Raw genomic sequence first — 24,067 nt, 5'->3', positions numbered from 1 at the left:
CATTGTTTTAGTCAACAAATACTACTTGATGATCTATCAGACACAAAGAAACAAGTTAGGTGCTAATTAATAATAATGAGTTTCTATATGCACACATCCTTTCCCTTTTCTTTGTTTATTTTATTCATCATCCATTCACCTCTCTCCCTCTACTCAAGCCTCCTGACCCTGGAGGTCAGTCCTCAGGAAAACCAAACACAAAGACCTCTGTTGCAAAGGTCATTTATTTATGTTTTGAGATCCTCACTGCCTCCTTCGCCTTGTCTCCTTTGCATGCCTTCTCCCATATTGCATCTCTCCTGGGGATATGGATTCCTGAAGATCTATTTCCTCCATGTCTCTAATCCTTCCCAGTCGTGGGGAATCATGAAAGCAGCCAAGGCTCTGGCCCAGGATTACCCAGCATATATGGGGACTGCCTAGGTACTGTTCCTTGCCTTTATAGCTCCTCCAGTGATTCAGAAGGTCCTCTTTCTCCCCAAAGCAGAGGTCACAGATGGGGCATCGGTAGATCTTTTGTTTCCAGTGAGTCTGCTGGTGCTTGGAGAGCCAGAAGGATGAGCTGAAGGACTTGCCACAATAGAAGCAGCAGGTAGGCTGCTCTGTGAGGTGAACCTTCTGGTGACTGGAGAGAGAGGCTTTGTTGGTAAAAGTCAAGGGACAATGTGGGCAAGAGAAGACCTTGAATCTTGAGGGTTGCACTGTAATAGAGTTGGATCTGGTATTCCGGTAGGAGGATCTACTGTCTGGTGCTTGTGTCCTGGTCACAGAATTCTTAGTTTTAAATCTGGGTTCCTGGATCCTAGCCACTGGTGCCTGGTTCACAAGTCCCTGGATGGACTTCTGTCTCGTGACAATGGGCTCCCGCAATCCAGCTGTGGTGCCTGGAATCCTCACAACATGCTTCTGGTTTCCAGCCACTGGCTCCTGGTTTTTGTGTATCTTCTGATGGCGTTTGAGCTCAGATCTGTCCCGGAAGCACTTCCCACAAACGGGGCACGAATGAGGCCGGTAATTCAAATGAACACGGCGGTGCCGACTCAGTCCAGAAGCGTCACAGTAGGTCTTATCACAGAGTAAGCAACGGAAGGGCCTCTCTCCATGATGTCTGCGCCTGTGGTGGCTGAGGGCCTTGCGGCTCCAGAACAACTTTCCACACCGGTTACAGATGTTAGTCTGCTTAGGGTTGTGAACAAACTGATGACTGGAGAGATGGCTGTGGAGGTAGGAGCTCTTTCTGAAACACCTGCCACAGGTGTTGCAGAGAAAGGGTGGTCCAGGTTGGGATGTTCGGAACATTGAGATCCTGCCAGAAGGTGGTCTCTGGCTTGTCCCTCTGTGAAGAAGGGAGACTTTCTTGTCATCACTAGCCCCCTCATTTCTTAGATTCTGACCTGGCTCTTGAAGTTCTTCTTTCTTGTCTCCTGTAGCAAATGAGGAAGTATCAATGACACAAGATTCACAAGGCGAAGGCCAGTACAACCTCTCCCTCCAGAGTGAGCCACTTCCCCTTCTGCCATCACTTTCCCACCTGCACATTTACCCCCACCCTTAAACTTCATAGGATGGAGACAAGAATAACTTTAGGCTTTTCAAATTATAAGCAAATAGGGCTGGGGCTGGGGCTCAGTGGCAGAGCGCTTGCCTAGCATGTGTGAGGCACTGAGTTCAATCCTTAGTACCGCATAAAAAACTAAACAAATAAAGGCATGCTGTCCATCCACAACTATAAAAAAAATTATAAGCAAATAAAAATTTAACTGGAATCTTCCAACAATGTCAGAGATCTATATTTTAACTTATGGCCACATTTCTTGAAATTTATTTTCTCATTCCAATATTGTCCACACTCCCACAGACACTTACTCCACAGATATCCACAAATATCCACACAATGTATAGTAATCTACCATATTTGTGACTTCAAATTTCATGGTTTCAGTTATCCACAATCAGCCACAGTCCAAAAATATTACATGGAAAATTCCAGAATTTGAGAGAGAAAAAAGACCATATTCACAGAACTTTTTTTATAAGTGTTCTATTTTACTATTATTGTTTAATGCCTTACTGTTCCTAATTTATAAATTAAATTCAGCTGGGCAAGGACTGGGAATGTAGCTCAGCAGTAAAGTGTCCCTGGTACCATTACTGAAAATTGAACCCAGAGATGCTCTGTCACTGAGCCACATCTCCAGCCCTTTTTATTTTTTTATCTGGAGACAGGGTCTTGCTAAATTGCCCAGGCTGGGCTCAAACTTGCAATCCTTCTGTCTTAACCTCCTAAATTGGTGGGATTACAAGCTAATTCCACTGTGGGTTTTGGAAGACTTTCCTGTGGATAAGGGAGCACTCTACCCCCAGCCCAAGGAGGACTACTATATCATGCAAATTGGAACATTTGAGAATAAAGATATGTTATTACTAATTAAACTGGAAACCAGGCATGGTTGCTTAGGCCTGTAATCTCAGTTACTTTGGAAGCTGAGGCAGAAGAATGGCAAGTTAGAGGCCAGTTTCAGCAACTTAGGGAGACCCAAATAAAAAACAAAAAGGACTGGAGTTGTAGTTCAGTGGTAGAGAGCCCCCTGGGTTCAGTCCCTAGTGCTGCTTAATTAATCAATTAATTAATTAATTAAGTGTAATAGGAATAAAAAGGGATAGGGATATAGCTCAGTGGTGGAGGTTTGCCTAGCATGCAAGGAGCCCAGAGTTCAATCCTCAATACCTCCAAAAGAAAAAAAAAAATCTATCAAGTTGGCATGAGAAGGACAGTTCTAGCAAATTGGGAGATGTAATCAGTCTGGCTTGATATCTTCTTAACTCCTTATTCTACTCCCAGGAATAAGTCTTCCCTTCTCCAATGCACCCTCAACTTTTCTCTCCTGCTTCTCTTTTCTTTTGGAAAGAAATTTTCATCATAGGGGTATTAGCTGACAAAGCTACTCAGATAAGACATTATTTGTCCTGAAAGGCTTAGACATTCATCACCAAGTCAAGGATTCAGCCTTTCATCTCCAGGTCTCTTTTAGCTCCAAGTCTAACCAGGCTGGAAAAATGGATGATATACAGAGAACCTTGATTCTCTCAGTGAGCTCTCCACCCTTCCAGGGATTGCCCTGGGCCCTTTTGATTTTGTCTCCTTTGCAACTCTTACCTGAAGGGAGGCCTTCTCTGTTTGGCTGATGGAGATCTGCCCTCTTCTGTCTCTCTTCTTGCTCAAGCTTGGTGACCACATCTGATTTAGGCAGAAATATTCCTCCTGGTAAGTGGGAATGAAAGAAAGAGTAAAGCTGGGCCCAGGCTTGGACCCTTCACATCTGGTCAACAGGTTACTTTTTGTATGCTTGTTTTAAGAACCTTAATCTGGAGGGCTCTGCACTTGATGAACAGAATGTGACAGAATTTATGATGTGCCAACTTGCAAGCTCAGGCATTAGTAAATCGGTAGCTACCACATCCTGTCCTTTGAAACATCCTCTCAGCCAGGCACCATGGCTCACACCTGTGATTCCAGAGACTCAGCAGTCTGAGGCAGGAAGATTGCAAGTTCAAAGCTAGCCTTAGCAATTTAGTGAGGCCGTCAGCAACTTTGCAAGACCCTGTCTCAAAATAAAAAATAAAAAGGGCTGAAGGTGTGACTCAGTGGTAAAGCACCCATGGATTAAATCCCCAGAACAACAACAACCAAAAACAAAAAACAAAAAAAAAAAAACCCTCTTGCAACCCATCTTCCATGCTAGAAGGGAGCTCAAGCAGCCCTATGGAAAATTCTACAGGAAGAAGAACTCAGGTTCCTGTCCAAGCTTCCAGTCAAAAGCTACTTTGAATTTATCAGCCACATGAATGAGTCATCATCAAAATGGATCCTCTAGCCCCAATAGCCACTCCAGCTATCACCATATTAAACCAAAACAAGATTTCCTTGTTGAGCCCTGCCCAGACTATAGATCTGTGAGTCAAATAAACAATTACTGATTTAAGTCCTTAAAAAACAAAACAAAACAGAATTTAATCTGTACACTTAGATGCAGAAACACATTGCAAAAGGCCAGATTCTAAGTGCCTGGCACATGAGTGACATAATAAATATAGGTTGGACGAATAGACAAATTTGCATATTTTGAGAACTCTGTCATCATGTTACAAGTGTTATGTCTGCCTTTATGCAGATTTTCATTTCTTCTCCTTTTACCCCCGAGCTTAGTGACCCAGATTTTCCACATCTGGAAGGCACAGAACTAGTTCAGTGAAGCTAACTGTGCCCAGGTAATGACTCAGGACCCCACCTCTTACCCACAGACTCCAGGTTTTTGAAGGTTTCTGACATAACAACCTGGTAAAGAGCTCTCTGACTGGCATCTAGACATTCCCACTCTTCCCAGGTGAAATTCACTGCCACATCCTCAAAGGTGACAGGCATCTGGAAGAGTAGAACAGATTCAGAGTGTGTATATACATGACACTCAAGATTCAGAGAACTGAGCCAGGCACAGTGGTGCACGCCTATAATCCCAGTGGCTCAGGAGGCCAAGACAGGAGAATCACAAGTTCAAAGCCAGCATCAGCAATGGTGAGGCACTAAGCAACTCAGTGAGACCCTGTCTCTAAATAAAATACAAAATAGGGCTGGGGATGGGGCTCAGTGGTTGAATGCCCCTGAGTTCAATCCCTGATACCCCCTCCCCTAACCCCCAAAAGATTCAGAGAACTAAAACCTAAGAGAAAAATAAAACCATGGAAGGAAGAGAGAAATTTTAAAAAGATAGGTACTAAGCCAGCAACTGTGACCTACAGAAAGGAAAGGAAAGATGCAGAAAAATGAAAAGAAGATGTGGTAGGAAAGGGAGTGGGATATGCATAATATGAATAGGAAAGAAAAGAAAAGACCCACAGGCAGGAGAATAGATGAAAGAGCTCCTGGAGAGTAGGACCTGGTCCCTCCCTCTTTCTAGCTAGTTCTCCTTACTTTCAACCACAATCTTTCTTCTTGGCTTCCTGAAGGGATGTTGCTACCCCACCCACCTAAGGGTGCTGTACCTTCTCTTCTGTGGTGTCTCTTTCTTGCTTTCTCCACTCCTGGCCTAGCCCCCAAGGAAGACTGTACTCCTTCTTGGAGCTCTCTACCTCCCCAAAACTGGGCAGATGGAGAGGCCCTGCAAAGTCTGGAGGGTTTGATATGGCTTCCCGTGACAAGCACTTCTGCTTCAAGGGACTGTCTTCTTTCTTTGTTGTGCCGTCCAAAGTCTCCTCTTTTACCACTGAGAACACCTTTGGTTCCCTCAAAGTCTGGGCTGCAGAATTCAGGGACCTGGTCATCCTTTGCTCAGCTGCCATTGTCCAGTAATGCCAGGCTGAAGGCAGGTGTCTACCTTCTGTTTCAGCCTGCTTTATGGAATTGGCTGGTGCCTACCTCTAGGAACCTGAGGTCAGAGAGAAACAAAACATATGAGGAAGAAGGAGAGTAAGAAACAACTCCTTATTTGGTCAGTGAACACCAAGAGTTATTAACCCTCTACTCTGTATCATTGAAACCTCTTAGCAATGCCCATTGAGGTAACAATTATTGGCACCATCTTAAAGTATGCAAATATAGAGATGCTGAGTAACTTGGAGAAGACACTCTTGATCCATGGGAAAGTTAAGTGTTGAAACCCTACTCAGTACCACTGAAAAGCATATATCTAGGGCATCCAGATCTGAATCTTCTGAATCTGTCACAAACCACCTCGAATGAGTCTCTTCATTTTCTCTGACTTGGTTTCATTGGAAATGTGAAAATAAAGAAGACATTCTCTAAGATCTCTTCCAGAGATAAATACACACACACACACACACACACACATATATATATATATATATATATATATATATATATATATATTTTTTTTTTTTTTTTTAATGATTCTGTGACCAAGATTTTCTTCTTCTCCTTCTCCTGGTGCTGGGTCTCAGACCCAGGGTTTTTAGCAAACACTAAGCTACATCCACAGCCTGTGATAAGTTGAAAGTCTTAAATCAGAAATGCATTTAATGCACCTAACCTACAGAACATCTTGGCTTAGCAACAAAGCACACTGCAGAGTATCAGTTGTTTCCTCTCCTTATCATGTGCCTGACAAGAAGCTGAAGCTCACTGGCACTACACAGCTTCAGGACAATATCAGAGGCAGGGCACAGTGGTGCATGCCTGTAATCCCATGGCTCTGGAGGCTAAAGCAGGAGCATCAAAAGTTTAAAGCCAGGGGCTGGGGATGTGGCTCAAGCGGTAGCGCGCTTGCCTGGCATGCGTGCGGCCCGGGTTCGATCCTCAGCACCACATACAAAGATGTTGTGTCCGCCGAAAATTAAAAAAAAAATAAATATTAAAAAAAAAAAATTCTCTCTCTCCCTCCCTCTCTCACTCTATCTTTAAAAAAAAAAAAAAAAAAAAGTTTAAAGCCAGCCTTAACAGCTTAGTGAGGCCCTAAGTAACTTAGCAAGCAAGACCCTATCTCTAAATAAAATATAAAAAATGGTTCGGGCATGTGGCTCAGTAGTTGAGTCCCCCCTTTCAATCCCTGGTACCAAAAAAAAAAAGAGAGAGAGAGAGAGAGATGAGAATATCAGAGTATTATATTATATGTATATCACTAGCCTGGGAAAAAGATCCAAATTCAAAATCCAAAGTACAATCTCAACTGAATGGGTAAGGCTTTCCTAACACTGCAAAGTCAAAATACATTAGTTAAACAATCATGTCATTGTGAGCCAGAGAGCATCTAAACAGCATGATGCTTGTAAAGAATAATACCGACAACAACACAACAGCTCTCACGTATTCAGGGGTCACGCTGTGCCAAGCACTGTCGCTCCCTGCTCACTTTGAAGCGTTCTTGCTCTAATGCAAACATGCTAGAACACCAGTTCCTGCTAACAACCACTCACCCACATCTTCCCTCCCTTCAGATGCTAAGAAAAGTATATTAAACTGTTGACTTTTTTTTTCCTTTCATTTTTTTGGAAAGGTAATGAAAGTAATAAATGCCAGCAAGGAAAATGACATTTGAGTAAAAGTGAATTGGATACCGCCAAAGATGTGATGATAACTGCAGTCCTAGGATCTGAAGTTGATTTTCTTCTTCTTTCCTCTCTCCTCTCTCCCTTTTCCTTTCAAGGCTATTCATGAGAAAGAAAAAAAAAAAAGAAAGAAAGGATAAAAAAAGGACTATTTATTGGTGAAGGCATTCCTGCACTCGCTGTTTGACAGGGTCACAGCATGGGGGATGCTGCTGCAGGTCTGCAAGGCAGGAACGACCTACAAGGCAGTACCAAACCGCTCCACCGCACCACCACCGCACCACATCAGAACCATTAGGAATGTTAAGTGTTATGCCATGGTCCTTCAGGACCACCATGGATCCTCACTATCCCCCAGCGGGGCTGGACCTGGACCTCAGCAATTTATGATCAGCTGGGTGTGGTAGTGCAGGCCAGAAATCCCAGCGATTTAGAAAGCTGAGGCAGGAGGATTCCAAGTTCAAGGCCAGACTAGCAAGACCTTGTCTCAAAAAACAAAAAGCGCTGGGATGTAGCTCAGTGGTAGAGTGTCCCTAGGTTCAAGTCCCAGTAACAGAGGAGATAACAAGACTATTCATGGCCATTTTTATGAAGTAAAGAGATCTATTTTCCAGCCAATTGCACTTTAAACAGCCTCAATGATAATGTCCTTAAAGACTTGCCTTTCCACTCGCCAGCATGGAAGAACTCTGCTGTCATCAGTACTTAAGATGGCTTTTGCTGAGAGTGGCAGGAAGAGGTCCTTGATCAGGATTCTATCTTCTGTCAGGGTTGTCTCTCTGGCGGCCTACAAGAGTACTTTCTTTGTCCACAGGACCCCGGAGCTCAACAGGGGTCTGGAGTGGAAGGAAGCTAGATATGACTCACCAGACTTTTGGCTATTAAGGGGCCGGAAGTCACAGCAGGCTTACACCTACCGGCCAGTCCCCACCCTTCCAGAAAGCAATTCCTGTTGGAATGTGTCGCCATTTTCCAGTCCTGACCAAATCAGTCTCTCTCCAAACCAAAACCCTATCATAATTTCCCACAGGAAATTCTCAAAATGCCCCTTAAATCCCCAACACACCCTCAAGGCTTTGTGGGATGTGCCCTCGAGGTCCCAAACCCGGGTCTTCAGCCACGTGAATATTCTGCCCTTCAGCGAACCGCCCAACACTCGTCCCTCTAATATGGCCTTTGGGTCGCTGCTCAGGCCTTCCAAGGATACTTCCAGTCACTGTGCCTCCCAGGCCGGTCAGATCACGGCTCCTGGTGGCTGCTTGGGGCCCCGACTATTCACTCACAGCGTTTCATAGCGCTCTGGAGGGAGCCGGGCTGTTCTGCTCACCACTGCGGCGCACAGCAGGGTCTAACACTCACCGAACCAGCTTCGGTGCTCTGAAATAGTCTCACTGACTTGGACGGCACTGCCCGATGCCCGTCTGTCCTGAAACCCTCTTTTCTGGGATCACAACTCAACACGTGCCAGGACCCTTTCCTTGGCGCAAGCCCCCAAGGTGGCGGGAGTGGACACTGCACCAAGCCACACACACCTGGCTAAGTCTGGGATCCCACAAGTTGGAAGTTCCCCCAAGATTAGGGCCTCACCCTGCCGAGGTGAAGGATGGAGGAATACCGGACAAATACCCTCCATCAGACTCCACCGCAAGGAGCGCCTCTCTTCGCTGCCTTACTCACCAGTCCAGCCCCGATCTGATTTCCGCGCTTAGCGTCTTTGTAGCTGGTAGCTGGAGCACTCCGCCCAGGCACAAAGTCTAGAGCGCTCGCAACCCCGCCCAAATCCCGCCTGCTTCCGCTGACCTCTTACGTAGCCAAGTGACCTAGCACAGTCGGTGGTCTAGCCAAGGTCAGGAGTTTGCATCCCAATTCTAACGCACAGAGAGCACCGCCTTGCCCTACCAACTCGCTCCACCTACCAATTGATAGCCACTGGTCCACTTCATGCTTGGAAAAAATTTTTTCCAAGCTTCATGCTTGGAAAAAATATGGACCAAATTACCTCGATTAAAATCACGAAACCACTAAAACTTTTGGGGGGGTTGACTTTTTTTTAATTTTAATATTTATTTTTTAATATTTGGCGGACACAACATCTTTGTCTGTATGTGGTGCTGAGAATCGAACCCAGGCCGCACGCTTGCCAGGCGAGCGCGCTACCGCTTGAGCCACATCCCCAGCCGGGGGGGATGGGGCGGGTGGGGGTGGGTGGTTTGACTTCGTGAGGGAAAATGAAAATTTTACAGCCCCTCAAGCACACAGCATCTTAGAAAAGTAAAAGTTAAGGAGTGAATACAATGAGACTTGATTGATGCCCAGACACTAGATAAAGGCGGGGAGAACCATGGACCGCGTCAAGATCATGTCCTAGAGCCAGCGCATTGGCGCACGCCTGTAATCCCAGGGGCTCAGGAGGCTGAGACTAGAAGATCTGGAGTTCAAAGCCGGCCTCAGCAACAGCAAGGCGCTAAGCAACTCAGCAAGCCCATCTCTAAATAAAATGCAAATAGGGCTAGCGATGTGGCCCAGTGGTTGAGTGTCCCCGAGTTCAATTCCCAATACCCCTCCCCCCCCCAAAAAAAATAATCAAGTCCTAGGGTCCAAGTCTGGAACCCAGTCCTCTGTGATCTTTTATTTTATTTTTAAAAAAATCTCTTTGGGGCTGGGGATGTAGCTCAAGCGGGAGCACGCTCGCCTGGCATGCGCAGGGCGCTGGGTTCCATCCTCAGCATCACATAAAAATAAAGTAAAAAGATGTTGTGTCCACCGAAAAACTAAAAAAATAAATATTAAAAAATTATCTCTCTCTCTCTCTTTCTCTTTTTTTAAAAAATCTCTTAAACAGCTCAACTGAAACCACAATTTCCTTTCATTAGCATTTTAATTATAAACTCATCTCGCTTTGTATTAATGATTGTTATATTTTACATTAATATGAAGTTTTACAATTTACACAACCAACATTTTTGTAAACAAATACTCCTTGAATTCTCACAACTTCTGGGAAGTAGGCATTACTATTATTATGCTTTTTGTTTTGTTTTGTGTTTTTTTTTGCAAGTGAGGAAACAGATCCAGAAATGTTGAACCTAGTGAAAGACCATGACCCACACTGCACCAGGACTTGAAACCAGACTCTGCTTTCAAACCTCCACTCTGATGTCTTGGCTCCATGGGAAAGCACTGGGTGGCTGGCAAGTGCAAGTTTTGAACCTCGATGTTCTCAGGTATGTGACACAGTGTTCTGTCCACAGTGTTTCAGGCAGACAGTGGATATCTATGATCTCAGGCAGCATCAGAGCAAAATAGTTGGCTGGGAGGGAAGGTTGTGGAAAGCACATGAAGCATGTAGATTACCATTATCTTTAGACCCACAAGAAAACAGGGTGGTAGTGGAAGCAGAAAAAAAATGCTTTCCATTAAAAATAAATGCTTTCCATTACGGAGAACTAGACCAGCCTTTCAGTAAGGACAGAATCCGGCACACATTTTTGCCCTTGCATCACCCTAATCCTACCCTGATTCCAAAGCACTGTATTTACAAACCTGAGCTGCCAGCCCCTGGACTATACTTAACTGATTCAATTTAATCCTTAATTCTTGAGAATCAGCAAGGAAGTAAGCAATGTAAGGATCCAGCTTGTCATGATGAAAGCTATCATGGTTGTAATCACTATTTTGCTATGTGGCTATGGCACATGTTCCAAACCCTATAGGATAGTCAAACCCTATAAGATAGCCAAGAATTTCTTGGTGGTTACTAGCACCTGGACAGTTTCCTAACTGACATTGGACATGTGAATATCGGTCTGTCTGTATGTATGTCTGTCTGTCTCTCTATCTATCTATCTATGGTATGGGAAATTGAACCCAGTGGCCCTCTACTATTGAGCTTTGTCCCAAGCCCTTTATTTTTTGAGATAGGGTCTCCATCAACCGCCCAGGCTTACCTAAAATTTATAATCCTCCTGCCTCAGCCTAAGTTGCAGGATTACAGGCATGCATCACCACACTCCTGACATCCTTTTACTACAGGATTTTTTGGGGGTGGGATTTTGTTGTTTTTATTTTGGTACTGGGGATTCAACCCAGGGGCACTGGGTTTGAATGTTGGCTCTTCTAGTTGTATCACTAGAGGAGTCTCTTAACCTCTTTTATGCACGGGAATAATAATAGCACCTCCTTTGTAGGGTTGTTGCAAACATTATAAGAAAGAATTCACGTGAAACATTCCACGTGGACTGTGACACTCAGGGAGAATTCCATAAATGGGGCCTGTCATGGTCTCCTGTCACGTCCAGCTAAGAACTCAAAGCTGGTCCCGGCTCTCCACCAGCTCTTAATCTTTGGAGGCAGAACTTACCCTTTAAGACTGAAACAGGGGGCTGGGGATGTGGCTCAAGCGGTAGCGTGCTCGCCTGGCATGCGTGCGGCCCGGGTTCGATCCTCAGCACCACATACAAACAAAGATGTTGTGTCCGCCGATAACTAAAAAATAAACATTAAAAAATTCTCTCTCTCTCTCTCCCCCTCCCTCTCCAAGGACTCTCTCTTTAAAAAAAAAAAAAAAAAAAAAATTTAAAAAAAAAAAAAAAAAAAAAAGACTGAAACAGAGAAATTATCACAAAAGAACTGGCTGCAGAGTCCACATTAGCAAGGAAACATGAGGTAACAGGACAGTTTAATGAGTAGGTAATGAGTATACAACTTACTGGGGGAAAAGAGTTTTCAGCTGACATTTGAAGGAAGAAAGGAGGTACAGAATTCCTGATAGGAAGGATATGTGGAAACTAAGTGCATGTTTTGGTCTTTATTTTATAGGATGTCATAGTCAACCAGAGCAGGTAGGTCACACTCCCCAGCCCCTTCTTAAGCGTTCCTGAGACACAGCTACCCACCTCCTCCCTCTGGATAGCCACCCAGAAAGGCAAAAACACTGACAAAAGAGCCACTCCCTAACACACCAAGTCCAAACTCCCTGAAGTTTTGTATTCTAAAGGTTTAGTTTTAAACTGATAGGCCAGTATTGGGAACCTATTTTTATTCCTAGAAATGGAGTAATAAATAATAATTGTGTTTTTAGGTTGATCTAGGAACATAGGAACATGTTTAATCCACACTATTAGTAGTACTCAAAGGGAAAGTATGGTCATAGACTATGACAGGCATGGAACCTGGGAAGACTAACCAGATTTCCCCAGATCCATTTCTCCTGCTTCCTGCAGAGTTTTTCAATGCTACCCAAATGGGACAGCAGCCAGGTGCTGAAAGGCATTGTAAATGCATGCTCCTTTCTTTCCTCTCTGCTGGGTGCATTAGCAATCCTCACTAAGACTCAGAATGGGGAACACTTGTTATATCCTGTGTGCCCATTCATGGAGGGGGTGGGGGTAGGGATAATCCCAAATGTCCATGAATCAGGAAGTGTCTCCAACATGTTTTCAAAGAGTGTCTGAATCTGAGATCTCAGATCTTCTAGTCTGATGCAGAAGCTGAGACCCAGGGGGTAAAATGTGTAAGTTCACACAGTGACTGACTAACAAGTGACTAACAAGGTCACACAGCCAGTAGCTAATAAGGGCTCTACTAGAACCAGAATCAGGGGCTTTCTACTGTAATGTGTATCAATGTATATTTTCCTTCATGTCCTTTTTCTTTGTTTTAGATACTAGGGATTGATTCCAGTGTCTCAGTGTTGTACCACTGAGCTACATCCTCATCCCATTTCCTTTATTCTTCCTTCCTAGTCTCTTTCCTCTTTCTTTCTTTTTTTTTAAAGATCAGCACACAAATTAGAATAATTCACACCAGGCATAGTGGTTCACACCTGTAATCCAAGCAGCTCTGGAGGCTGAGGTAGCAAGATTGCAGGTTCAAAGCCAATCTCAGCAACTTAGTGACACTGTAAGCAATCTAGTGGCTTTGTCTGAAAATAAAATATAAAAAGGGACGGGATGTGGCTCAGTGATTAAGTGCCCTTGGGTTCAATCCCTGGTACCAAAAATAGAAAAAAAAAAAAAAAGTTAAAACTAATAAGAATCTTTTTCTAAAAAACACAAAAATTTTTGTGAAATTAGATTAGATTAAAATATATACATATTTATGATGATGATGATTAATATTATTTGCAGGACTGGAGACTGAACCCAAGGGGGCAATCTACTATTGAATTACATCCCAAGCTATTTTCTTTTTTTTAGTTAATTTTTTTTAGTTGTAGTTGGACACAATATCTTCATTTTATTTATTATTATTTTTATGTGGTACTGAGGATTGAACCCAGGGCCTCACACATGCTAGGTGAGCACTCTACTGCTAAGCCACAATTCCAGCCTGCCATTTTCATTTTTAAAAATTCTGAGACAGTGTCTCACTAAATTGTCAACCCTGACCCCTCACTAGCTATCCTCCTGCCTCAGTCTCCTAAGTTGCTGGGATTTTAGGTGTGGATCATTGCACCCAGCTCTTGTTTTACATTTTAAACTTTTTATTTTGTGCTCTTATTAGTTTTTTTTTTCCTAAGACGGGCATAGTGGCACCAGACTGGACACTCTATGAGACCCTGTCTCAAAATTTTCAAAAACAAAATAAAAAGGGCTGGAGATATAGCACAGTGGTAAAGTAACCTTGGATTCAGTCAACAGTACTGGGGGGAGAATTTTTTTTTCTTTTTTTTGTCTAAATCAGGTATAGTGGAGCATATCTATAATCCCAGAGACTCAGGAAGCTGAGGCAGGAAGATTGCAAATTTGAGGTTAGTCTAGGCAACTTAGGAGACCCTGTCTCAAAATTTTAAAATATAAAAAGAGACCCAGGGTGATGGCACATGCCTATGTTCCCAGTGGCTCAGCATGCTGAGGCAGGAGGATCAAAAATTCAAAGCCAGTCGCAGCAATTTAGCGAGGCCCTAAGCAATTTAGTGACACCCTGTCTCAAAATAAAAAAATAAAAAAGGGATGGAGAATGTGGCTCTGAGTTTAAGTGCCTGTGGGGTCAACTTCCAATACCAAAAAAAAAAAAGTGGGTGGGGGCGGGGGTACCTGGGTTCAATATCTAGTGCCAAAATAAAATAAAATATAAAACAAAAAAGTGATGGAATAGATTTAATCAAGATTAAAAATGAACTTAAAAAAATGGTATTGGGGATTGAACCCAAGGGCCCTTAATCACTGAGCCACATCCCCATTCCTTTTTATATATTATTTAGAGATAGGGTCTCACTAAGTTGCTTAAGGCCTGGCTAAGTTGCTGAGGCTGGCTTTAAACTTTGGATCCTCCTGCCTCAGCCTCCAGAGTGGCTGGGATTACAGGCATGCACCACCAACCCCAGCAGAAACTAAATTTTGATAAACATAATTGAGGAAATAAAAAATGCAATTCACAAAAGGGAGAAGAGTTTGCAAACATATATTTTCCAGAAGATATAAATAATGCTTACAACTCAATAAAAAGGGAAAAGCAATCCTTGTGTTCATGCACAAAATGTTCGAAAAACACAAAAGAAGATATGCAGGTCACTAACAAGTACCTGAAAAGATAATCATCACCACCAGTTATCAAACAAATGCAAATTAAAGCCACAATGTATACATACATCTAGAGTGGATAACACTAATAAGACTTATAACAATATTAAATATTGACAGGATGTGGAAATTACAAACTTTATATTTTAGCTGATTGGGGTGGCACATGCCTGTAATTTCAGTGACTTGGGTGGCTGAGGCAGAAGGATCTCAAGTTCCAGATCAGCTTCAGCTATTGAGCAAGGACCCAAGACACTTAGTGAGATTCTGTCTCAAAAAAAAAAAGGTGGCTAGTGATGTATCTCTGTATGTATTTTGCCTTAAGTGGGGGGAAATCAAATTCAAAGATACATCAGATAAATAAAATTAAGAATAAAGTAAAGAAACTAATTTCTCCATTTTCCTTGTGGTGGTAGTAGCATGATTCTAAGAAAAATACTAATATTCAGCTAGGTACAGTGGTGCATACCTATAATCCCAGTGACTAGGGAGGCTGAGGCAGGAAGATCTCAAGTTCCAGGCTAGCCTCAGAAAGTTAGCGAGGCCATCTCAAAAAAAAAAAAAAAAAAATCCTGGGATGTGGCTCAGCGATAATGCATACCTCGCTTTAATCCCCAGTACTGAAAAAAAAACAAAAAAACCAATATTCACCTGTGGAATATATATATTGCTCTCTGTTACCAATTCAGGCACAGACCTCCTAAAACTCTAGAAATTTTTTTTTTTTTTTTTTGGTGGTGGTGTAGATTGAACCCAGGGCCTTACGCATGCAAGGCAGGCAATCTATCAACTGAACTACATCTCCTCTAGTAATTTTTTGATGTGTGTGGTTTGTTTGTTTTTGTATCAGGGACTGAACCCAGGGTGCTTAGCCACTGAGCTGTATCCCCAGCCCTTTTTATTTATTTATTTAATTTTTGAGACATTAAATTGTTTAGGGCCTCACTAAGTGGCTAAGGCTTGCCTCAGGCTCCCAAGTTGCCAGGATTACAGGTGTGCACCACAACACCCAGTAGGAAACTCTAGTAATTTTCTGAGTAATAAGTGTGCTAGGACAATTTTTTGTTCTAATAGTTGATGTTTGACCCCAGTTCCTGACATAGCTCCTGAGAACTTTGTAACTTATTCCTTCTTTTCCAGTGCTGGGGTTTAAACCCAGGACCTCATGCATGCTAAACTAGTGCTCTATCACTTTGTAACTTTTTAAGCAGTAGGAGCATCTGACATGGAGGTCATATGTCCCTGGGAATTTCCTGAGTGATTGGGGTATCTTTTCCTTTAGTGAGGTGATTATTGGATGGGAGCTGGTTCCAGGATGATGAAGCAATAATTAAAACTTGGAACTTTTATTCCTACCTTCCATTCTCTGGAAAGGGCAGAGGAATTGCAAATTGTTGTTAATTCATTATGCCTATGTGATGAAGCCTCCATAAAAATCCCCGAAGTATGGGGTTTAGAGAGATTTCTGCATGGTGAACAAGAACACATCCATGGGCGGGAAGGGTGACTTATCCCATCTCCATGGAAAATAGAGCTCTGGTGCTCCAGATTCTTCTGAATCTCCTGCTAGGTCTTTGTTTATCTGGTCATTCATTTGCACGCTTTTCTAATAAATAAGTAACTATAAGAAAGAGTTGCCCTGAGTTCTCTTAGCCATTCTAGCAAATGAATGAACCTGAGGAAGTGATCTTGGAAACTTCCAATTTATGGTAGAAGCACAAGTAAAACAGCCTGGGATTTGTGACTGGCATCTCAAGTAGGGGGCAGTCTTGTGGGAATGAGCCTTTACCTGTGGGGTCTGTAGTAATTCCAGTTAGTGTCAGAATTAAATTGAGTTGAAGGATGTGCACCTGATGTCCTGAGAGTGAGCCAAGAGTGAACTGAACACTCAAAAACTGGACCTGAAAACCCCAGAATGAGGGACTAGGGTTGTGCCGAGGTCCAGCCCCAGGGCGGGGAGTGAGGGCCCAGGGTGGTCCTGAAGGAGGAGTTGCGTGGGCGAAAGAAGAAGAGTCAGATGACAGGTTGTAAGTTACAAGCAATCTCCAGAAGACATCTCTGCCCCTGGAGAGACCTTTATTTTTATACCTTTTTTACAGGTATTTTTTCAGGTAGTTAATGGATAGCTTCAAAGCCCGAAACTTTTTTGATTTACATAATTTTCAGGAGTTACAATCTTTTCTGACATATATTGATTACCTAAGATATTGAGTACATTGTTCAAAATATTTTTCTGTAACCTGAGACAATCATGATTAAGATTTTACGTTTTCATGTCAATCACTAGGTGCTAGGCAACAGCAACTAGACTACATGACTCCTGACCTATTATTCACTTCTAACTTTCAAGCATACCTATAATTATTTCATTAACCTTTAACTTTAAAGCATACTTATGATTATTGGTAAGCTTTCTTACTTCTAAAATAAAATCCCAGTAAAACACACTTAAAGTAGTGAAAGTCTATTATTTAAAAGTCTACTACTCTGAAGTGCCTCTAAAATATATCTATATTAATTTTACATTATTCTATTTTTAATTTCCAAGGTAATTTTTTTTCATATGACCTATTCAACTGCTTTCTTAAAGAACTTCCTTGACCCTTGGTAAAAGCACACCAATTCTTATGTCTTTTTAATCTCTAACTAAAGGGCAAGCTTTACACTTCAACTCCTATGTCATTTATATTAACTGTGTGTTTTCCATTTTCATCATAAGTTTCTGCGTAAAGCAAAGGAGGGTCTATTGGTTGGGGAACGTATTTTTATTAGCCTCTTGTCCTCAAGGGGATACCATAAGCTACAGGTGGTCCTTGTACTGTTGGCACAGCAATTGTTTTTCTGTAGCTAGGATATTGTATAGGTTGTGGCTTCCGGATGGGGTTGGGGGGCTAATGTAAATTGTTAACCATGGGATAAATATTTCTTGTTGTTTAAGCTTGAGGAATAACACCATTGTTTGTTTCCTAAGAGACATTGAAATTCACCTCATGGCATGTCTCAATTGTATCCTTAGTTTCATTCTGGGAATTTTCCTGCAATCTCAGGCAATACATACTTTTATTATTGATTGACGTATGCCTGTTATCCATATCATGAGTATCATAAACAAAACACTTAACATTCCTAATGGTTCCAGTTTCCAGATTGTGCGGCCTTGCCACAGAATCCCCCACGCTGTGACCCTATCAGACAGACCCTATCAGACAGTGGGTGCAGGAACACCTTCATCAGGGTTGGCCTATTTATGGGAAGCACAGGTCTTACTCTCAACTCCCCTATAGGGCCCTTCAATTTCCCTGTAGCCCCAGCACGATAAAATTTGGGGAATCTGAATCAAGAAAAGGGAAAGAACCTTCTAAATCTCCCCTCATCTTCTCTTTGTCCCTTTATCTCTCTGTGTGTAAATTATACTGTTCCTTTAAGTACCTAAAACTTTAGTTTACCAATCAACTGTAAAACTGACACTTCTGTAATTATTAGTCACAAGAAAACAGCATCCCAGCCAGAAGTCCCTGAGACTCTCCTCAACAGAATCCACCTTTCTTGAAAGGGTGTCCACTAAATGATCCTTACTCTGTCCCTTTCTCTTATGTTTCTCCCACTCCGTGCCTTTTGGTCTTCCTAGCAGGTCCTATTTCTTCTCTATTTTGACTTCTCCAGGTGATTACCCATCTTCTTAGGCCAATACCCTGGGGATGTCCTCATCCACCCCTCTTCCTAGGAATGGGGAATTCGGGGTTGGTTCCCAGAAGGAGGCGCCTTCATCCCTGGAAGCAGCAGCAGAAACAAATGGCAGTATATCTTGGGTGAAACTCCCAACCTAGGAATCAGCCATTACAACCTGGAGACTCCTCTCTGCTTTGAGGCCAGAGTCCACCGTCACCCAGTGGAGAGGAAACATGTATGTGAGTGTAGATTTAGAAATGCTTCAGTCTCTGAACCTGATGCAGGACTGAGGCCTCCCTTTGTGTACATGGCCCTGCTAGTTGCTGGAAGCCCAATGTGACCCTGGGAAGGCCCCCACTTGAGGAGTAGGCAGGAGAGTTCAGTTCTTATGTACTAAATCCCATGGCCACACGAGGGCGCTTTGCCTTCCGGGATTCTGATTGAGCAGCCAGCGAGAGGATTGGGCTGTGGTCTGAATCAGGTAGAGATGGCTGATGCGGAGGCAGGGCATCATTGTGGGGAAAAGATCCTTCTGAGCAGCCCTGTACTACACAGGAAAGAAGATCTTCTGAAAGGAATCCTATCCTACCTCTGAGGATTCCATCTCTTCTCTCAACAATCTCTAGTCCCTTCATGACAATATCCCAGAAAACTGAAAAGTGTAGTTGGATACACACATACACTCATACTCATGTATATATGTGTATACATATAAAAGAGTATACATACATATGCTACTGTATTCATTTTCATGTGGACAGTTATTATATATTACGATGTTATGGAACAAACTCAGGACCTCTCTCATGCTAGGCAAGTACTCTACCACTGAGCTGCACCTCTAATGCCTGAGGGTTACTTAAAAAAATTTTGAGGACTATTTAAAAAAATAATAACCGTCTTAAATTTAGACTACTTTTAGGTTTACAGAAATGTTGCAAAGGTATGACATAGGTCTTGTATAGCCTATCCTCAGTTTCTCCTATGGTAAACATCTTTATTATACATTTATCATATCTCCTGAAACAACATTGATATATTGTTACTACTCCATATTTTATTAGTTTTTTTTTTTCTTACTTTTTTTTTTTTGGGGGGGGGGGTGCCAGGTACTGAACTCAGGGGCACTCAACCACTGAGCCGTATCCTCAGCCCTATTTTGTATTGTATTTAGATACAGGGTCTCACTGAGTTGCTTAGCACCTCACTTTGGCTGAGGCTGGCTTTGAACTTGCAATCCTCCTGCCTTAGCCTTCCAAGCCTCTGGGATTACAGGCATGTGCCACAGCACCAGGCCTGGCTTCTTCATTAGCACATATTATTACGAGTTTTTTGGGTTTTTAATTTTTTATTTTTTAGTACAAGGGATTGAATTCCTGCCTCAGCTCCCAAGCTGCTAGTATTACAGGCATGTGCTGCAGCATCTGGCAATTTTTTGGATTTGTAACTATTATTGCAGGTACAAACAGTGTATCATTGTTGTCCTTGCTTAGCATCTGGATGGCCATCTTAAGTGACAGCTGCCATTTTAAGGAAAAAGTTCTACTTTCCTGCCCAAGGGTGTTTCTGAGAAAGGGCACCCCACCCCCTCATATTTACCAAACCCTTAATCGCCCTCATTAGGATCTACCCAGCTCTGATTCCTGAACCTTCCCCATAAAAGTCCCAGAACTCAAGCCTGTTTTGCCTCTCTCTCCTATAGAGAGATGGCCTTCATTTGTCAGCTCTGACAAATAAACTCTAGTATGTATCTCTGCCTGGTCTCGTCTTTCATTTCTTGCTTACCAGTCTCTTGTTCCTGTCTTTCCCTTCATTGTCTTCATTTGCATTCCCTAATCACAAATTATGTTGAGTATCTTTTCATGCACTTATTTGTCATCAGTATATCTTCTTTGGAGAGGTGCCCAGACTTTTGATCATTTTTAAATTGTATTATTTGTTTTCTATTTGCTGAATTTTAAAGATTTTTCATTTATTCTAAACATAATAATTTGGGGGGGAGGGTACTGGAGATTGGACCCAGGGGCTCTTAAACACTGAGCCATGTCCCTCATCCTTTTAAATTTTTATTTGGAGACAGGATCTCACTAAGTTGCTTAAGGCCTCCCTAAGATGCTGAGGCTGGCTTCAAATTTGAGATCTTCCTGCCTCAGCCTCCCAATTCACTGGGTTTACAGACCTGCATCATCATGCTTGGCTAAATATAATTCTTTTATCAGATACATAATATGAAAATACTTTATCCTATTCTGTGGCCTGCATTCTTTTGCTAATACAACAACACACATTAATGCAAAGATATATATATTTTTTTATAGGAAGAGAAATGAGCAATTGCTATATGTGATGGTTTCTGCAATAGATGACTAGGGGGATTGGGGAACAAAGGAGGGGGATACTGTTATCACAAAGAGACCCAGATGGACACAAACTTCACAAATCAGCTTAGCTTTTTTATTCAGGAACAAAGTATCACACAGGAATGGGGTGCAGGGACAGGGTGATGCTGTTTGGACCCACTTTCCTGGTGGAAAATGAGCCACTGGACAGAGAAAGGGACTAGGCTTTTAGTGGCACCCCCTTCTCCACAGAAAATCTTAAGCATCTCCAGAAATCTTCACCTTAATTGAGCTTAGGACTATCAGCAAAAGGATCTCTGCAAAAGGGTTCAATGTAGTTAAGCTTCCTATTTCCTGTTGCTGTATCTTATAATAATTAAATTTGACCACGGGCCTGAAAGAGATCAGCACTCTAGGTGCTGAACACCCCTTTACTAGTTTTTCACAAACATTTATGGACTATCTAGTATAGTAATAATATATATAATAGTTTGTAAAAGTTTTCAAGCAGGAAGTGTGTTTGCAAATACTGAGTATGATAAGAAGGACAAATTCTTTAACCAGGCCTCTGGCCTTGGCCTGAGCTTCACAGAGATGTTTACATTTCAAAGATAAGAGAAGGTGTTATTAATATGGCTCCATGGTAACAGCTGGCAGAGGGAGGGAAGAAAGGGGAGAAGAAGCTCTCCCCTTCTTAGGTATTGTCCTTGAAAGTTAACTTGCCCAGAACAGTGAAAGAAAGAGCAGCTTTTGTGTGAACTTCTGAGCCCTTCCCCCTACACACTGGGTGTAAAGTTCTGAAACTTCCTGAATTTAGGGTTCAGGAAGTTTACAGCGAAAGCTTTTCCCTGGAATCTGATTTCAATTATAAATAAACAATAAATCTGCTTCCTGCTGTCTTTGGTTTATCATCTTGTCTTTCCCTCCAACAGGCTATACTGAGAGGTGATTTAGTGAGCATGTCAGTTTGGGCACTCAGGAAGTTGAGTTGTTGGGTTGGTTGGAGTTCCGTGGCCAGCACCTGAAAAGGAGTTATTTTGGGAGAGATTAGTGTTTCCTAGACTGTCACTCTAGGTTTGATGAAACAATTTTTCCCACCTGCAGCCAGAATCTGAAAGGGATTGACCTTGAGAAAGATGAAAGCTATGATGTATGGCTTTCCTTTTTACTTCTTTTTCTTGGGCCTCGTTATTTTTTTTTTTTTTTTTGGGGGGGGGGGTTATCTTTTTCCATATCTAATAGATAAAACATACTTATCTGTGTATCTTTTGAATTCTTTTTTGGCATGAATCTCTCTCTCTCTCTCTCTCTCTCTCTCTCTCTCTCTCTCTCTCTCTATATATATATATATATATATATATATATAGTATTTTTTTTTTTTAGAATAGTAACCTGATCATATCTTAAGACTCCAGTTCTGATCATCTCCTCTAGGACCATGATCTTTTCATTGAACTATCTTGAATTAGAATCTCCATTTCTGGAAAAAAAAAATATATATATATACTATATGGACAAGTCTTCTCATTGAAAATAGCTAAAAATGGCATAAAAAAATACAAAAACATCTTCATAAAAGCCCTGGCTTTTTGTAATATCTGCAAACATTTGAAAGTAAACCCACTAAGAAAGATTCCTTTTTTTTTTTTTTTTTTTTTTTTTTGGTACTGAGGATGGAACTCAGGGGCACTCAACCACTGAGCCACATCCTCAGCCCTATTTTGTATTTTATTTAAAGGTCTCACTGAGTTGCTTAGTGCTTCACTGTTGCTGAGGCTGGCTTTGAACTCCCAATTCTCATTTCTCAGCTTCCAGAGCACCTGGGATTACAGGCATGCACCACTGTGCCCAGCTCCCTTTGACTCCTTTTTAGAGTTATTTCTTTGCCTCTATTAAGATTCTATTTGCAAAGCAAGAATTGTAGATTTTCATTCCTTTCCCCCCTTCCTCTTGTTTTCCTGTAAGCCATTCATTTTCAAAGAGTTGTGTACTTCCTTCTATCATGACTGTAAAGAGACAGAACATCTTAGACACCTATATTGTTCTGAATTTGTCTCTTTATATCAGGAAGTAAATTCCTGACCAGGGCAGAAATTAGATTTTTGTGCTCAGGTGCATCAGGATGTAATGCAGTGTATTATGAAAAACTCCTATAAATCTTGCAACAAAGGCCTTGAGTTGTCTCCCTCCTTCTGAGTACTTAATTCAACCTTAGGCCAGTTTATCTTAAGAGAGAAAGCTTTTAAAATTGCTCCCATCTGGCCTTGAATGTCAGCATTTAGTTGAGGTACTTCCTGGTCATTGCAGGGGGGTCAGGGAGAGATTCTAGCCATTTGTCTCACTGAGTTGTTTATGGCCTTGCTAAGTTGCTGAGGCTGGCTTTGAACTCACAATCCTTCTGCCTTAGCCTCCTGAGCCTCTGAGATTACAGGTGTGCACCACCGTAACAATTTTATGGTTTATGACGCAGAATTTTAGCATGCATCAAGAAAGGCATAAGCAAAGATTTATTTAGGAAAGCAAGCAATACAGCAAGATATCCAAAGGGAGAAGGAATAGGGGTGCTTAAGAGTAAGATGTGCTTTGGGGGTTATAGACTCTTCCTTTTAAAGGAAATTTTATATGGGAAGTATGTGACTATGATGTCAGCATGGTGAGTTCAATTCTTTTTTTTTTTTTTTTTAATCATGGAGCATAGGGTGGTTCTTAATAGTCTAGCTCTCTTCAGGGTCTTTATGTTAGCATCATCCAGTCAACAGAAAATGTCTGGAATACATCCATAATCTTAAATCTCTAACAATATATTTTTTTGGCTTTATTTAGTCTGAAAAAAATATGTCATGTAAGCTAGCAGCATATTTAGGCACTAATCTACTAGACTCACAATACTCTAATTTTTTTCTTTTTTATTGGCACATTATAATTACACTACAATAGTGGGATTCATTGTGAATATATTTGTACATGCACATGACATAATTTGATCATTCTCATTCCTCACTATCTCCCCTTTTCCTCTCCTCCCTTCCCCTGATCCCCATTCTCCACTTTACTGGTCTCCCTTCTATTTTTATGATGCCACTTTAAAATTTTTTTTCTCTCTAGCCTTCACATACAACCCTTGACATTCTGAGTACGGTTTATCTTGCTCAACATGATGCTCCCCAGTTCCATCCATTTATTTTCCTGCAAATGATATAATTTCATTCTTCTTTATGACTGAATAAAACTCCACTGTGTATATATACCACCTTTCCTTATCCATTTATCTATTGAGAGACACTCAGGCTGATCCCTAACTTGTCTATTGTGAATTGTGAATTGGGCTGCTACAAAGAGATTAATGGGCTTTTAAAGAATTTATGTCTGGAGGAAAATAGGAATGGGGACTAAAGGAAAGGGTGTTAATGGAGTTTCTTAGCTTTAAAATGTTGGCACATGCCTGCAATCCCAGCTACTCTGGAGGTTGAGGCAGAA

The 24,067-nt window shown here is 41.9% G+C and overlaps 1 protein-coding gene across 1 annotated transcript; it reads right to left on the bottom strand.

Moving 5' to 3' along the window:
* Window positions 1–206: 206 nt before the first annotated feature.
* Zfp57 (ZFP57 zinc finger protein) lies at window positions 207–8,786 on the bottom strand. Its single transcript, XM_071613594.1, has 7 exons — window positions 8,647–8,786; window positions 7,722–7,846; window positions 7,069–7,158; window positions 5,041–5,423; window positions 4,297–4,423; window positions 3,158–3,262; window positions 207–1,424 (listed from the first exon to the last, which is right to left on the bottom strand). The coding sequence occupies exons 4-7, from the start codon at window positions 5,335–5,337 to the stop codon at window positions 244–246; spliced, it is 1,710 nt and encodes a 569-aa protein (XP_071469695.1). The 5' UTR covers window positions 5,338–5,423; window positions 7,069–7,158; window positions 7,722–7,846; window positions 8,647–8,786; the 3' UTR covers window positions 207–243.
* Between the last annotated feature and the right edge of the window lie 15,281 nt (window positions 8,787–24,067).

The sequence above is a fragment of the Marmota flaviventris genome, chromosome 6 (genome assembly GCF_047511675.1).
Source record: "Marmota flaviventris isolate mMarFla1 chromosome 6, mMarFla1.hap1, whole genome shotgun sequence".
Lineage (NCBI taxonomy): Eukaryota > Metazoa > Chordata > Mammalia > Rodentia > Sciuridae > Marmota > Marmota flaviventris.
This window is presented reverse-complemented; position numbering and strand designations above follow the sequence as displayed.